Source organism: Gadus chalcogrammus, chromosome 7 (genome assembly GCF_026213295.1).
Source record: "Gadus chalcogrammus isolate NIFS_2021 chromosome 7, NIFS_Gcha_1.0, whole genome shotgun sequence".
NCBI lineage: Eukaryota > Metazoa > Chordata > Actinopteri > Gadiformes > Gadidae > Gadus > Gadus chalcogrammus.
The window spans coordinates 6,169,863-6,185,478 of record NC_079418.1 but is presented as its reverse complement, the minus strand read 5'-3'; the positions used below and the strand labels follow the sequence as shown (position 1 = coordinate 6,185,478).

Sequence of the window (15,616 nt, the reverse complement as noted above, 5' to 3'; positions counted from 1 at the left end):
TATATAGACAGCTGAATAAACATTTCACCTGTCACATTCTAATTATTTTCATAGCAATACTGTTTTTAATTAGGGCTGACTTGATTGTAATTGTTTGAACGGCTGGGCTAATTCCAATTTATTTAGTAATTAATACAGATGTGCAACATGGGCTACTTGTGCTGCACTATTCATCAGTGAAATACCCGTGTGTTGCGCCAAAAAAACTTGCGTACACGAGCTCAGACCTGACGTGAGATTTCATCGCAGCCTGCGCTCACGTTCAAATTGATAAATGCCAAGCTCAACGTTGAAATGAGCGTAGATCCATTTTACGCACGTTTTCTGTCGTACGCTCGTTTGATAAATGAGGGCCATTGTGTTGCCAGGGCAGCAGAAGGACCTTCACCAAGAAGAATTGCAAATTTGTCCTTATGTTTTGTCCCATGTCTGCAAAATCCAGAATATATTTTTCTAATTTGGTGAAGTATATCTGTCTTAAAATTTCATATTTTTCACAATGTAAAAGTGCTCCTCTGTCTCAACCTTCTCTGCCTGACAGTGACCATACATTCTGTGTTCCCTCGGCAGCCAGGTCTTTCTGTGTCTGCCTGTTTCCACTGCAAGATTGTGGTCACTGAGCCTGTGCTTGGTCAGGATTTGTCGCTGCTTCACATTTCTGACAGAGAGGAGATAGTCTGCCAATTCGTAATTTCTGTTTAGGATCGGATAGGAATTCTTTCTACTTTGGTTTGAAGTTCGGTTTGTCCAATGTCCCAAATAGTCTTCTTGTGCTTGATTAATTATTTTGTTGACTCTAATTGGTGTCTGGGAAGCAGTGCTGGACTGAGCTTGATGTGTGTTAGTTAGCCTCAGCACCAGCTGGCGCAGGGGACTCTTGTCAGGGTTCAGTTCTTGGGTTTCTTGTGCTTCAAAATGAAGGGTATTCTTGGGACTAGATTTTAAGTGCATCCAGAATTTTACTGCTCGTTTTTGGATAGGTATAGCCAATGGATAACGACCGAATTCTGCAAATTTTTACACTGCATTTATTATTTGAGTACATTGACTTGATCACATTGAACACTTTACCCCCTACACCACTCTCTACAAGTTCGTAGTAAAATCCTGTGTGCCAAACAGAGTCAAATGCTTTTTTAAAGCCGACAAAGCAGGGAAATATTTTTCCATTTTTCATATCTTTTACATGTTTGTCGATTAGAGTGTGTAGGGTGTAAAATGTGATCTGTAGTACGGTGGCCTGGAAAAAAGCCAATTTGGTTTCTACACAGGGTATTGTGTTTGTTAAGGAAGGTTTGAATTCTCCCATTTAAAATGCTATTAAAAACCTTCCCCAGATTACTATTCACACATATACCTCTGTAATTATTAGGGTTGTTTCCACTTTTATGAATTGGGGTAATAATTCCTTGATTCCAGATGTCAGGAAAACAGCCAGAATATAGAACAAGTGTGCTATGTTTAAGCATCTCACTTCTGATGCTGTCAGACCCACAGGCTTTATGGGACTTTAATGATTTAAGTTTTTCTGTCAGTTCTTCACGTGAGTTGGGGAAGTCAAGTGGATTTTGATTGTCTTTAAATATCAGTTTTAAATTTTGCAATTTTTCTTTGATCTGGTTCTGATTTGTTTCTGGTACTTTTATTTCACTGTAAAGCTTTTTGAAAAATCCTCAGTGCAAATATTTCCGTTTTGTACTTGTATTTTTTTTATGCTCAAATTGTTCCACATACTCCAAAACTCATTTTTATTGATAGATTCTTCGATTTCATGAAGAAGTTTGCTGTTATAGTGTTGTTTTTTTCTTTTGATAGTTTCTTCGGATCTTTTCAGGGAGGTAAAATATTGTATTATTAGATCTGTGTTTCGAGGTTGCCGGTGCTTTGGATCGACAGATGTCTCTGTTCTTTCCTCATTTTTTTACATTCTGTGTCAAACCATTTATAATTTTTTTGCTTGGTTACTCCTTTCTTTTTTCTTAGGCCAGCCTTTTTAGCCGCCTTGTAGAAAATGAGGTTCACTTCTTGAACAGCTATGTTGATGTTATTTAGTACAGAACTGTTGGTTAGTAAAGTTAGTTATTTTGTAGGTTAATTCAGGTGAGTTGAGCGCTTCTATAATTTCTTCTGCGCTACCTGGAGCCCATCTGGATTGAGTTTGTACATTTTATCAGGTTCTTTACATGTGTAAGTAGATTGGTTGGTAATTTTCAGGAATATATTTATTTGGTTATGGTCTGAAAAAGGAGCTTGCCGCCTGACAGTGAATGCACTGAAGTAGGAGGGGTCCATGTCAGTGATTACATAATCCACTACACTGTTACCCAGGGCTGAAGTAAACGTGAATCTCCCTAAAGAGTCCCCTGGTATCCTGCCGTGACTGGCCAAAAACATGTGAACTGACCTGAGGGTCTATGAAGTCAGGCCCTACACCAGTGCGTGCATTGAAGTCCCCACATAGTACTACTTTTCCCTGTGCTTGAAAGTAGCTTATATCAGAGTATAAATTATTGAAGTAGTATTCTTCATAGTATTCTGATTCTGCTGGTGGAATGTAGGCAGCACAGAGGTAAGTTGTAGTTTCAGTTCCTGTATTTTCCAACAGCTAATGGAAAAAGAACGCATAAGTACAGTTAAAATAAAAAAATAAAAACGTATAGTGAGACAAGTCAGTAGAAAAACAGTCATCATTACAATTCAACCCCCCCCCTTTATTATTATTTTTTTTTTTCAGAAAGAGTGTGTGTGTGTGTGTGTGTGTGTGTGTGTGTGTGTGTGTGTGTGTGTGTGTGTGTGTGTGTGTGTGTGTGTGTGTGTGTGTGTGCTTGCATGGGCATTGGTGTGTGTGAGTGTGTTTGTGTGTATAAATGTGTGCATGTGTGCTTTCATGGACGTTGGTGTGTGTGTGTGTGTGTTTGTGTATGTGCGTGTGCGTGTGTGTGTGTAGGTATCTCCGGAATAACGTTGTGAATATTAAGTTCAACTCACTCTCTGAGATGACCTGCACATAGTTTGTGGAGCAAGAGCTTGATTTCCCCCAGCTCAGAGCGTCGTTTGGGTGCAGCGGTTGGTTGCCCCACTGCTTCAGCGTACCTCTGATGTCTCTCTGGCGGATGTGAGGCTTTTGTAGGGGACGGTGTCTTCTTCCTGGGCTGGGGAGTTGCCTTGGATGGGGTGATGGATGTAGATGCTTGGGGGACGGAGGCCAGCAGGAGAATGGCATATTGCTCTGCATGACGGGTGGGGGAGGGTAGCGGTAGGGGTATGGAGGACGGGGCTGTGAGCTGGTTGGATTCCGTCCTAGGGCCACATCTTTTAGGCCTCTGGCAAATTTTCTGAGGCTGCCCTTTTGAATATGGAGTCCGTCATACAGATCCTGTGGGCCGATGGAGGGATAATGGGCTATATAGACATTAGGCAGGGCAGTGCAGCTTCTGTTTAGCTCTGCATTTATGCCATGGATAATGTGGGGTAGGAAATCTGTGCGTGGAAGCAAAGTAGAGACCACAATGCTGGATTCTGGAAACTCATGCTTGCTCTCTCTGCAAACTTTTACATGGCATCTGCAGTCCTGTGGCGCTGAGAATGCAAGTAATTTGTCCCAGTGTGGATGATGATGGTGTTGGGTTTGCCGAAGGAGTCCTGATTAAGGAGACGGAGGGCTTGGTTAGTGTTGTTACAGCGTTTGGAACAGTTTTTTCGGGGTTCAGGAACTTCCCATTGGAATCCAGGAGGAGTACCACTTGTGTGTCTGGTGTTGCAGGGTTCTGTGAGGCAGGCGGTGAATCAGCGGATGTCGGTATGGGGGAGTGAGGGGAGGTTTCCTCGTGAGGTTGTGTTTCAATGGTGTTAGTTGTCTGTATGGAAGGCTGTGTGCTGTTTTTGTTATCAGTGTGTGATGAGTGTTTGTTTGAGGTGTTGTTTGAGGCAAGTTGTTGTTTTTTTGTGGTCTGGGGTGTGTGTTCTGAGTGCTTAGTGGGAGGGGCTGCGCCTCGGTGTATGTAAGTGTGTTTGTGACTGTGTGTTTCTGCCTATGATTGTCAATTGTTGCTTTATTTATCTCCACCTGCTCCTTCATCTGCATTACTTCCCGTAGGAGGGCTCTCTCCTTGTTGCTGGCGTCTTCTTTCACCTTGGTTATCTGGGCTCTGAGGGTCAGATTTTCCTCCTTGATGGTCTGGAAGGCATATCTGAGCTCAGAGATGGAGGTCTCATTGTCAACTCTTTGTTGCTGGAGCTCCTCTTTGAATTCCCTGAAAGAGTCATGAGGGGAGTTGTCTAACCTGACCAGCATGAGCTCTTTGAATTCAGTCAAGTCTAGCTCAAGATGAGCCAGTGATTTCTCTGAACTGCTTGTCAGAGCTGGGGGATGCTGGTGGAGCCGGTGTTAAGACTGGTGTCTCCTTCACTACCTGCTTCCCAACAGTGTGTTTTCCACTCTCTACCTCTGCTTTCAGCATGGGGAATGCTATCTCAAAGGAGCAGGCTGTTTTCATTACCCTGGAATAGGACTGTACCCTTTTTGCAGTAGGAGATGGTCAACTCAGGGTCAACTATGTTCAGGGTCTCATCTTCACATATTGTTAGCCTGCCACCGTGTCCAATTCCCCCTTTGCGTATGTTGTCGTAGTGTTTGCAGAGGACAGATGTCCACTAAGGAACATGATTGGTGTGAAAATTGCCTTTTTGAACGGCAAAGTCTGTATAAAGGACCTCTGTGTTTTGTTTAAGGACCTGCTCTTAGGGTTTTTTGTGCACTTATTAGAACTTAAACACCACCCTGTATTCAGCTGGCTGCTTTGTTGCCATGGCGATATAATGTTTACTGTTCTGCTCCAACTGTCACTGTCCAAAGCCTAACAGTTAGTTAGCTATGCTAACCTGCTAATCCCACTTAATTGTTAGCAGATAACAGAATGTATATCAAAAGTAGTTTTCTGAGATAAGGCTTCTTAGGCAAGTGTCCTTGGCTTGTGATCAGGCTTACCTTGGTTAAGTCCAGGTTTCATTTTTTGATTTAAGTCCTGTTGTAGACTAGTCACCCAGTCAGTTCTCCTTCAGTTATCTTCAGGTTTCTTTAAGATGTTTCCTTTCTTCTTCTCTTTTGTTTTAATTCACATAAAAATCCAGGAAAAGTATCTGAAATGGTTTCTTATTACTTCGTATCCTGCATCCAAATTTAGTTTTTCTGTTTTGTCTCACTTTTAGGCTAATTTATCATATATATATCTATATGAATATAAGATATCTATATTCACCTTATTCCGCGCGTAAAAAAGGGGGGCGCCATATTGGTTCCATTTTGTGTTCTATCTTCCGGTTGAGCAACTCTGTCCGTTATCGTACAGTGGCACAATACATTAGCAATTTTAGTCAAGATGACAAGCATTATTTGTTCCGTGCAGGGCTGCCATAACAACTGGAATTAAAGACGGGTGTCCTTGCAACAATACTGTGTTGTACACGGGAAAGCCAGGGCAGAATGTTGTGGGGCATCCTTCAATCTTCATCCTCCGCCATCCAGCCATGAGGACCGGCGTATGTGGCTAAAGGAGCTAAATTTGAAGAACCCTCCGAAAAAACCGTACTCTGTTCTTTTCATTTTGTGGACGGCAGACCATCAGACCAATACCCTTACCCCGAGAAATGGTTGGGATATGTTATTCCTCCGGCGAAAAAGGCTCGTCGGATGCTTGTGAGGCTCCAAGGTAAGATAACATTTTACCACTAACAGCTATCAATATCGCTAGTCGTTAGCCAGCTAGCGTCTAATGAGTATGATCAGCATATACCCGTAACTATGCCTTGGCTTGACCTCAATAAATGAACAGCGTTACAATATAAGGTCAGGTTGAGGCTTTCTAATTTGATGTCCAGGCTGGTTATGTTGAAAGGCAGCAAAATGATTAACCTTATCGTTGATAACTTACTGATGTCTGATGCTGTTATTTCTACAGAACCCTCAACCAGCTCTGCAATCCAGGAGACTGATAGGATGACACCCTGTGATGCTTCTACACAGGGGAAGTATACATTCATTGAAGATCACATCTATGCTGTCAGTGACTCACTCCATTTTCCTCTCCTCCATGACCAGGCAACACAGTGTCCTGAACAACATCTTGTACACACCGTACTTCTCCGCAATGATCAGCTGTGTCTACTGTACACTGGGTTGTCAGTGGATGCCTTTGAGGCTTTATCCGACGTCCTGAAAGAAAGATGCAGCATCTCTTAGGGTTTCTGGAGTATCTGCGTCCAGGTGATGAGGTGATGGCTGACCGAGGATTCGTTATCCAAGATCTTCTGTTTGAACGTAAAGTCAAGCTCGTCCTGCCAGCTTTCACCAGAAGAGGCCTTCCCTTGTCCGAAGAAGACACCACCAACACGAGGCGCAAAGCCAACGTCCAAGTGCACGTTGAGAGGGTCATACGCCGCCTGAAGAACTATAGAATAGTCTCTCAAACAGTGCCTTTTAACCTTGCCCCAAAATTTGACAAGATTCTGAGAGTATGCAGGTCTAAGTAATAGGGATGGGCGTGAGGAATCAATTACTCGAGTACTCCTCGTTACAAATGAACTTGGTTGGTGGACAGGCAAACTCGAGTTTGCATATACAAACACAAGCAAAGTTTTCTGAACCAAATGTATCAATTTTCTGTGCGGCGCCACTTACGAATGCCGTGGGCACAAAGCAAATGAAATGTATCAAATTTCTGTGTGGCGCGTGCCGTGCCGTGTGCAGGCACGCCAGAATTCAAAAAGTGAAGAGATGGCGGTTAAAGCAAAGCGCAGCGAAGAATTGAAATACTTTGAAGAAATAGGAGATCATGAGGTGAAATGTAAAATATGCCAAGCGAAATCGAGCTACCAGAGTACTACAAGTACTATGTGGCAACATATTCTCCTGAAACACAACGGTGAGTTCGGGAAAGCAGACCCGCAGCAACCAAGTGTGTCGGCTATTTTCACCGCCGCAAGACGCAGCTGTAATCCCAGCCGTGTAGAGAAGATCACAACGCTGAGTATTTCCATAGTCCATTTGCTGCCGTTTTATTTGCAGCATTAAATTATTTTCAATGGATTGACTACTTGTTTCGTTTTTGTTTCTTTTAAACAGTTACAGGTCTTGGTTCGACGTGATTTAAATTGTGAGACGCATATTTATTTTTGTAAGGAAAATGTGTTTTGAACGTTTGCAAAAATAAGTAATGAATACTCTGATAACTCTGATTGTTTTGATGGAGAATAAGCATTACATGTTTGGTTGGTAATATTGCCGTTCATCACTAGGCCTATTCCTGCTGCAGATGCGTTGCATTCTAAAAATAGATTTGATTAAACGAGTACTCGATTGATCCTCGAGGAATTCCTTCGATATATCGATTTTGGAATTTACTACTCGTGCCCATCCCTACTATGTAATCTTCTTGGGGACATTATAAAAGAATATGATGAATAAGATGTTCAATCAGTTATAAGTTCAATCAGTTTTAATGGTTACATGCAGTGGTGTAGTCTACGTGATAAGCAGGTATACGCCGTATGCCCACTTGGAACGCACCAGGATTTGCGTATACCCACTTATAAATGTGCACGGATACGTATCAATCGTCTTGTGACAGATCTTTCACTTCTGTGTTTATTTTTCGCAAATACCGGTTGGGCATAACTGTAATAAAATACTTTTAGCAGGGGAAGTTATCTCCTACATTCAACATTCATAAAATGCGCGTTCGCGCTCTGCCAACTTGCTGGGTCAACTTGCAACTTGCTGCTGCAAATTGACCCTGCAGCAGCAGATGAAAAAAAAGTGTGTGTGTGTGTGTGTGTGTGTGTGTGTGTGTGTGTGTGTGTGTGTGTGTGTGTGTGTGTGTGTGTGTGTGTGTGTGTGTGTGTGTGTGTGTGTGTGTGTGTGTGTGTGTGTGTGTGTGTGTCCACAGGCCTCCCATATTAATGTGTAAACCAAATAACAAGTAGTCAACAGAAGACAATGTTTTAATCCCACTGTATATCTCCTTGTTACTTTTAGATGAGAACCCCTGGCCAGCCTTTCAGACTGGGTGTCAGGCTAGGGAATTTAAAAACAGGCATCCTTGGTTAGAGTGGAGGGAAAAAAAGTTAGGTAAATGTCAGCCAACATGCAGTTGGTATACAAAATTTATACAAAACAAACAAATTCATAATGTTAATCACTATGCAAATGAGAGTATAGCTAATTCATGGTTATTTTTAGGGTGCAGTAATTTCACACTTTTACACAATTCAATTACTGTATGGTATGTTAGATAACAACAGTAAGAGCTAAAATTAGAGCAATTGAAAGAGTGAAACATTAGTCTCCTGTCATCTCCTTCTCATCAACTGGTTAGCCATGGTTGTAAACAGTTCATTAAATTACTTTGAGTAGATTTTGTCCTTGTTTAGCATGTGCTATTGCTACTTATAGATATACAAAGGACAACTTGTCATTTTTGTGTTATATTTGTTCATACTGTTATTAAAACTGATAAACCTATTCAGCTTTTCATGATTGTTGATAATCGTTATACTCTTAAATCAGCAGGTTGTAGACCCCTGCGTTGGTGAGTGTGGTGCGACACCCAATAAGCGCCACACACGTACACGTACCGGTGGGACGGGTTTGTACGAGGCTGGGAGGGAATCATCACAGTATACCCACTACAATAAAATAGACTACACCACTGGTTACATGGTTAAAATGCTGTTTCTATTGTTGTTTCTATTGTTTACAAATCTATACCAAACTTTAACTGATATATGTATTTTTATACACAAACATGATGTCTTTGTCAGAGAGGGTCAATAAAATAAACTCAACACATTTGAGGCATTTGCTAAATCCTTTAATGATTGAGTTAATGCTTTGACATAATACTAAAAACGAATGACATTAAAAACAATAGCCAATAATGTGTACAAATAGTAGTTAAAATATACATAAAATATACATAAATATACATTTTAGGTCGGGTTTTAGGTCGGGTTGGAGTCCCGACGCGGATACCAGAGAGACTGTTGATCTGATCTTAAATCTATTTTACTTATTTCTTTGCATATGTTTTCTTTTACTTATCTATTATTTTATTTTATTGTATAACAATGTTTATATGTGAAGCACTTTGAGTCTGCCTTGTGTATGAAAAGTGCTATATAAATAAAGTTGCCTTGCCTTGCCTTGCCTTGCCTTAAGTAGTAGAAAGTATTAATTTGCATAACTGCATATAACGCTCACAGAGCAACAGGCAACTTTCATTATACTCGTCTGAAACAAAAGGAAGCATGTCTCTGAAATAGAATGCTCTTAGCACTAGCGGTGCCAGGATTTTGATTGTGGGTGGGCCTCCAGAAAACTGGATGTATAAGTTAAAAACAAGCCACAAAAAAAGCCAGAATTCCCCTTCATCTCCGTTTCAGCGCTTTTCTGCGGCACTGAGGACAGTGACTCAGTAGCCTACCTGTGTGGCTCTTGTGTCACTGTCATCAGCTCAGCGCAGAAGTGGACAAAGACATACACCTTGGCAGTAAGCCTAACTTCATTTATATCTTTTGAACATTCAATACACAAAAAGACTGAAATGGAATTATACCTTTGGACGGTCTGTTTCTCTCTCCATTTATTTACCCAGCACGGCGGGCAGGAGACGGCGGGGTTTCTTGCTGAACACAGCAATAATTTCTTGATATTCCAGTGAATCAGTCAATTCCCTTTCAAATGAAAGCAGGGACAAAGAGTTCTGTCCATCTGTCAACATTGTTGCCCTGGTGCCTGTTTTTATCCGATTGACAGCTGAAAATAGTCTCTCCACAGTACGTGTCGTCATGGGCAATGTGAGGAGGCTGTTCATGTTGGCGAAAATATCACGGGGGCATGCGTCGAGCACTTCTACGAGTGTTTCTTTTTTCTCGTTCATGGTCTTATTAGCCTTTGCCTTTCTTTTAAGCTGCTGCACAAACACAGTGTGCTCTGCGTCTTCCACCGGAATGGAAAAGTGCGCGCAGGCGGGCCGGATGAGAGCCTTGTCACCAAAGGTGTCTGACCGTGGCAAGCAGGCAGCAGCGGCTCTCATAAAGCCGTATGTGTTGGGCTTGAAACGAGTGTTCAGCTCCATCCTCTTCTTGTCCAGTATGTCATTCCATAATTTCTGTAGATCCGAGTTTTGCTGTACAGGTGATGATTTGCCCAGTATAATCAACATGCGTATTGCAGCCTGTGGGCAGGCAGTCTACACTTGGGGTAGAAGCCGCTGATTGGCTGAGAAGCTTTTACTCAACGCTTTCCTCATGCTGCTTATTGGATAAACAGCTAGAATGAAAATCACTCACTATAGGCCTGGGTCAAAATGGTTGGGCCCGTACCTAAAATGGGCCCAATGGTAGCGCTGCGGGTGGCTCTTAGTCTTGGTGTGCTAGACTGACTGGGATTGACTAAAGCTTTCAAGAAGAGACATTCCTCTCTTCTCGGTCTTGGAATGCAAAACACGACCGACCATTCCACTATGTAAATATTGATATGCTTAAAAATGTTCCTGGCCGACCCATCGACGCCCACCGACAGCACTAAATAATAAAATATATCGTGTATATATATTGTGTTGCGAAGTACAATCCCTCCATCCGAACTTTTGACATGGTTTTTGTCTCTACCCACGTTAGCCTCTCCATCTTAATTCGCCGGGTATTTCAATGTAGCTATCTAGCCTTATCTAGCCGACCGGAAGTTTCAAGACAAAGCGGAAGACAATAACATTAAAAAGGGGCGTGGCGGAATAAGGTGAATATCTCGCCCCTCATACACTCCTGAACCAGGACGTTGGGACCAAGCTCAGTGTGTGTATAGATCTCTTTTTGTCTCTCTATCTTTCAGCCTATATCATTTTCTCTCTCAATTTCTTTCTTTCGCTCTCTCTCTCTCGCTCTCTCTCTATCAGTTTAACACCCTGACACCTTTATTACGGTCCCACTATTCTCTGCTTTTATGTGCGTCTGGAGTTGTGCGCACATCAAGGTCGTTGTTTCCACCTCTGAAGACTCTGAAGACGCATTCTGATAACACTCTGCACACAGAGACACACACTGTGCACACACACACAAACACACTGTGCACACATACTCTGCACACACACTCTGTGTGTAGCGCTCCTCAGTGCCTTGCTAGCGAGCTACGCAGTGGTGTCTAGCTAGCTACTTCCGGGTCTGTTTAGGAGTCCTGAGCGCCTGAGCGAGCCACCTAGTCACCTAGCTCGTTGGACTGGGTCTGTCCTCAGCACTTTCTAGCTCGCTAGCGAGAGGGTTCTTCAGCACGGCAGAGTGCCGCCCCAGCTAGCCGCCGAGCCGTTTAGCACCGCAGTGGTGGAGATTAATAACCAGGCCGCCTCCCCCTCCCTCCCCTCCCCCCTCTCTGCGGAGGTGGAGAATGATATACTCCCGATGCCAGGCACTGCTGGCTCCGTCTCCTGTTAACGCTGCGCGGCGCCGCGAGCTAGCTCGGCGCGCCGCCACCGCGTCAGGGACACGTCCGGCTGGGCCCTGCCGAGTCATCTGAGGAAAATGGACGGAAAAGTGTGTGTGTGTGTGTGTGTGTATGTGTGTCTTTCTATGTGTGTGTATGTGTCGATGTCTGCGTGTGTGTGTGCGTGTGTTCATTTTCTGTGTGTGTTTGTCTGTGAGTGTGTGTCTTTCTGTGTGTGTGTGTGCGTGTGTGTGTGTGTGTGTGTGTTTGTGTGTGTGTGTGTGTCTGTGAGTGTGTCGCAGCCAGCCAGTTTAAATTGTTCTCTTCATTTTCTTTCTTTTATTTTTTCATTATATACTTTCTTTTTTTTACCCTCCCTCCATCACACGTCTCATTGAAGCCGAAGGCTGATGCACGAGAAACCAATAATCGTTGTGTAGCAAGCACGCCTCCCCTGAATACCAATTACACACTGAGGGAGGAATTAGCCGTCGCGGCGGAAACGACAGATGCTAAGTCCCCTGAGGGGGCCCTCAGCCTGTCACACCCCCCCCCCCAACACACACCTGTGAGACGCAAATTACATTCTAACAGAAAGTAATAGTTAGCCTCTCTTTCTCTATCGATCTCTGTTTTCGTATTCACCCCCCCCCCCCCCTTCCTCTCTCCTCCCCTCACTTCCTCCCTCCCTCCCTCCTCCCTTCCCTCCCTCCCTCCCTCCCCCCTTCCCTTCCTTCCCCTCCCTCCCCTTCCTCCATTCCTCTCTCCCTCCCCTCCCTCCCTCCCTCCACCCCCTCCCTCCATCCCAAATCGTTTCTCTGGATCTGCGGGAGCCAATCACACGGCAAGGTTGAGCAAGGAAGTTTTTTTTTTTGGAAAAAAACTGTCTGTGATTAATGCCGAAGTCCTCAAGGTGAGGACTCTGGTTCGAGAACGTCGGGAACGTCTAACCTAATCAGAGGGCAGGGTTGAGGGAGGCGGGAGCACATGGATCTGGCAGCATTTGTGTTTTATCTTGTTTTGTTTCCTTTTACGTTTTGGCATAATTCAATAGCGGAGACAAAACGTGAAAAACAAATATTAATAAGCGGGGGGGGGACTGGTCCTCTGTGTCCTCTGTGCCCCTGTGTCACCATGGCAACAGACGACAGCAGGGGACGGGGCGAGTGCAGTTTAAGCAAAGCCTGGCGCCTGCTCTTTGTCCCTCTGTCTGTCCTCTCTCTCACTCTCTCATCATATTATACACTTTTGTTCGCTGGCTAGCAGACTCAAAGGTCCTGAGTCGATGGAGGGGTGGGATTCAGGTTTGAGGTGCCAGGTGGCTGGCGTTTCGCAGTCCGTGACAGAGCAAACGACCATCGGGAAACGGCAATGAAATGATAAAGGGGAAGAGGATGAGGGGAACGAGAACATGAGGATGAGGGGCAGCTTTTTGCAGAGACTTGAAGATGGACCAGGTGTCATAAATATATGGCATGCTGAGCTCTTTGAGGGTGTACCTGTGTTTAAGGGCTACACAAATAAAATGTAATGAATTCACACGCAAAGCTGGCCTTGTTGAATGCTTTTGTCGATGTCTGAGTTTTTGAAAGTATTTTTGGAAAAAAAAATCATAATTATGTTAATGATAATACGCTGTTGGAGTTGTGCTTATTTTGGTATACTGTTTTTGTTTTGGCATCGACAGACACCTTATAAACTAGAGCTTACTGTGTGTTTGTGTGTGTGTGTGTATGTGATGGATTTGCTGTTCCATATGACCTTGAGGTGTAAAGGTCAACTGACTGCTAACTGTCTCCCCCCCACCCCGATCCTCCTCCCTGCAGACATCCATGACGAGAATGGGCTGAAGCCGGTGATGGTGTACATCCACGGGGGCTCCTACATGGAGGGCACCGGCAACATGATCGACGGAAGCATCCTGGCAAGCTACGGCAACGTCATCGTCATCACTATCAACTACCGCCTGGGGGTGCTCGGTGAGTGGCCACGACGATGATAAACGATGGGGTCATAACGTTGGAGGTTCTTGCTGAGAGGGCTGTGGGTGTGTTTGTTTTTGTGGGGATGAGATGTTTTTGTGTGTTTTTTTGGTGTAAGTGGATAAGATGTTTTTGGGGGCGTTTGTTTTGTTTTTTCTAGGATGACATCTTCTTGGGGGCATTTGTTTCGTATTTTGTAGGATGAAATCTTTTTGCTGCATTTCATTCATTGTTTCTTGGAGGAGATGTTTTGGTCAATTGTTGGTGTGCAAGGATGAAATGTTTATTTGGGAGTTTGTTTCGTGCATTCCCCAGTGAAATGTTTTGATGTGTTTTTGGATTGTGAGGATGAGATGTTTTGGTGCGTTTGTTAAATATTAACCTGGATAAAATGTTTTGGTGCATTGTTGGTTTGCAAGGATGAGATATCTCAGTGCGTGTTTTTAGTGCGTTTGATTTGTTTTTTCAAGGATGACAAGTTGTTGTGCGTTTTTGGGTGTGAGAGGATGTTTTTGGGGTGTTTGTTCCGTGTATTCCAGGATGAAATGTTTTGATGCATGTTTTGTCATTCACTTTGTCATTCACTTTGTGCCTCGAAACAATTCGATTTTTTTTTTGCTTTTTGGTGTGTTTGCTTGCCTTTCTGCGTAGTCTCACTTAATTTACTGAAGGTTATTTATGTTTCCATGCTTCGGGGAAAGGATGTATTTAAAGTCGACGTACGAAAGAGTCACAGCCTAGAAGTACAACTGCCGAAAGGGTGACAATTCCTGTTGTGTTTTTAATAGCGACTATCACGATGCGGAGAGTTCTCTGAGTCTCTCTCTCTCTCTCTCTCTCTCTCTCTCTATCTCTCTCTACCGTCGTTCTTAAATAGCGTCGATCCCGATGTGGAGAGTTCTCTCGTCTTAGATGAAGGTTATCCAGTTGTGTAGTTTTGCGTTGAGACGCATATAACACCGCTCTTGTGTTTGTTTCTTCTTAATGCTGTGGATGAAGGGAGGGAGATTGATAAGTTGCGACTCCATTTTGAAAGAATGGCTTCCATCAGCTGGAATTGTATGCTGCCGTTGAAACCAATGGTTTGATTTTAGTGTTGCAGGGCCCATTCGTAGCGGCACATTTGCACATTATTCGCTCGAGGGGAAACAGGCTTTTCGTTTCTCTGCGTTCGGCTCTTCCCACAGAGACGCAGTTGGATTTTTTTTCCGTTACTTCAATGACCCTTCAAGAGTGTGTGGAGACAGCATTGATCTCAATGCCGTGGTTATCCTCAATAACCCACACTGGTTGTTTACAGGAGGGAGGGAGGGAGGGAGGGAGGGAGGGAGAGGAAGGGGTGAGGGAGGAGGGAGGGAGGGGGTGAGGGAGGGAGGGAGGGAGGGAGGGGGGGCTGAGAAAGGGAGGGAGGGAGGGGGGGAGGCTCTCATGAGATGGTTGACAGGCTGTTCAACTTATAATGTTTTTGGGGGACTTTTTGGAACATGGATCCACAACCAGCTCCAGCACCTTCTCCACCACAACCAACTCCTCCTCCACCACCATCTCCATCATCACCTCCTCCTCCAACACCTCCTCCCCCATCTCCATCACCTCAATGATGCACTGCCATTTTTCACAAGTCTGTGAATTCTGCAGCAGTACATAAGTAATAGGGGTGTCAAGAATAATCGATTCGGCGATGCATCGCAATGCGGGGCATGCACGATTCAGCATCGATGCGGCAACGTGCCATAATCGATTATGTCGCTGTTTATTTTCGGGCCTCGAGTGGACAATAGAGTTGTGAAGTACATGCTAAGCAGTGGCGCTAGCTAGCAACAACAACACTAGCCTGATTTCCACCGGGAACGTAAGCGCAGCGGAACGGCTGTGCCGCGGTCACTGCTGCTGATCGCTGCCTCTCTAATCAATGAAACCCTTTCCACCGGCTCAGCAGCGTCCCAGAAGCGGTGCGGCGTGCCGCAGCGCTACCGTTCCGTAGCACTTCTATTTTTGACGCGAGCCGTTGCTGAACCGGGTCAATTTCAACAGAGCAGATCGAGCCAGGCAGGAAGTGAAAAAGTAAAAGCCATAGAGCATCCGGTCAATTTTTAAATAAAACAAAATACTCAGCTCATGTAGCCTATCACAACTTCACATCAACATAACGTCATGAACG

General features: G+C 44.1%; 1 protein-coding gene across 1 annotated transcript in view; it reads left to right on the top strand.

The window, feature by feature from the left end:
• Window positions 1-15,616, top strand: part of nlgn4xa (neuroligin 4 X-linked a) — a 106,620-nt gene that overhangs the window by 35,595 nt on the left and 55,409 nt on the right. Inside the window, exon 3 of the mRNA XM_056595300.1 lies at window positions 13,300-13,452. Within this exon, the coding sequence (XP_056451275.1) occupies window positions 13,300-13,452 (153 nt within the window). The remainder of the gene's footprint in view (window positions 1-13,299; window positions 13,453-15,616) is intronic.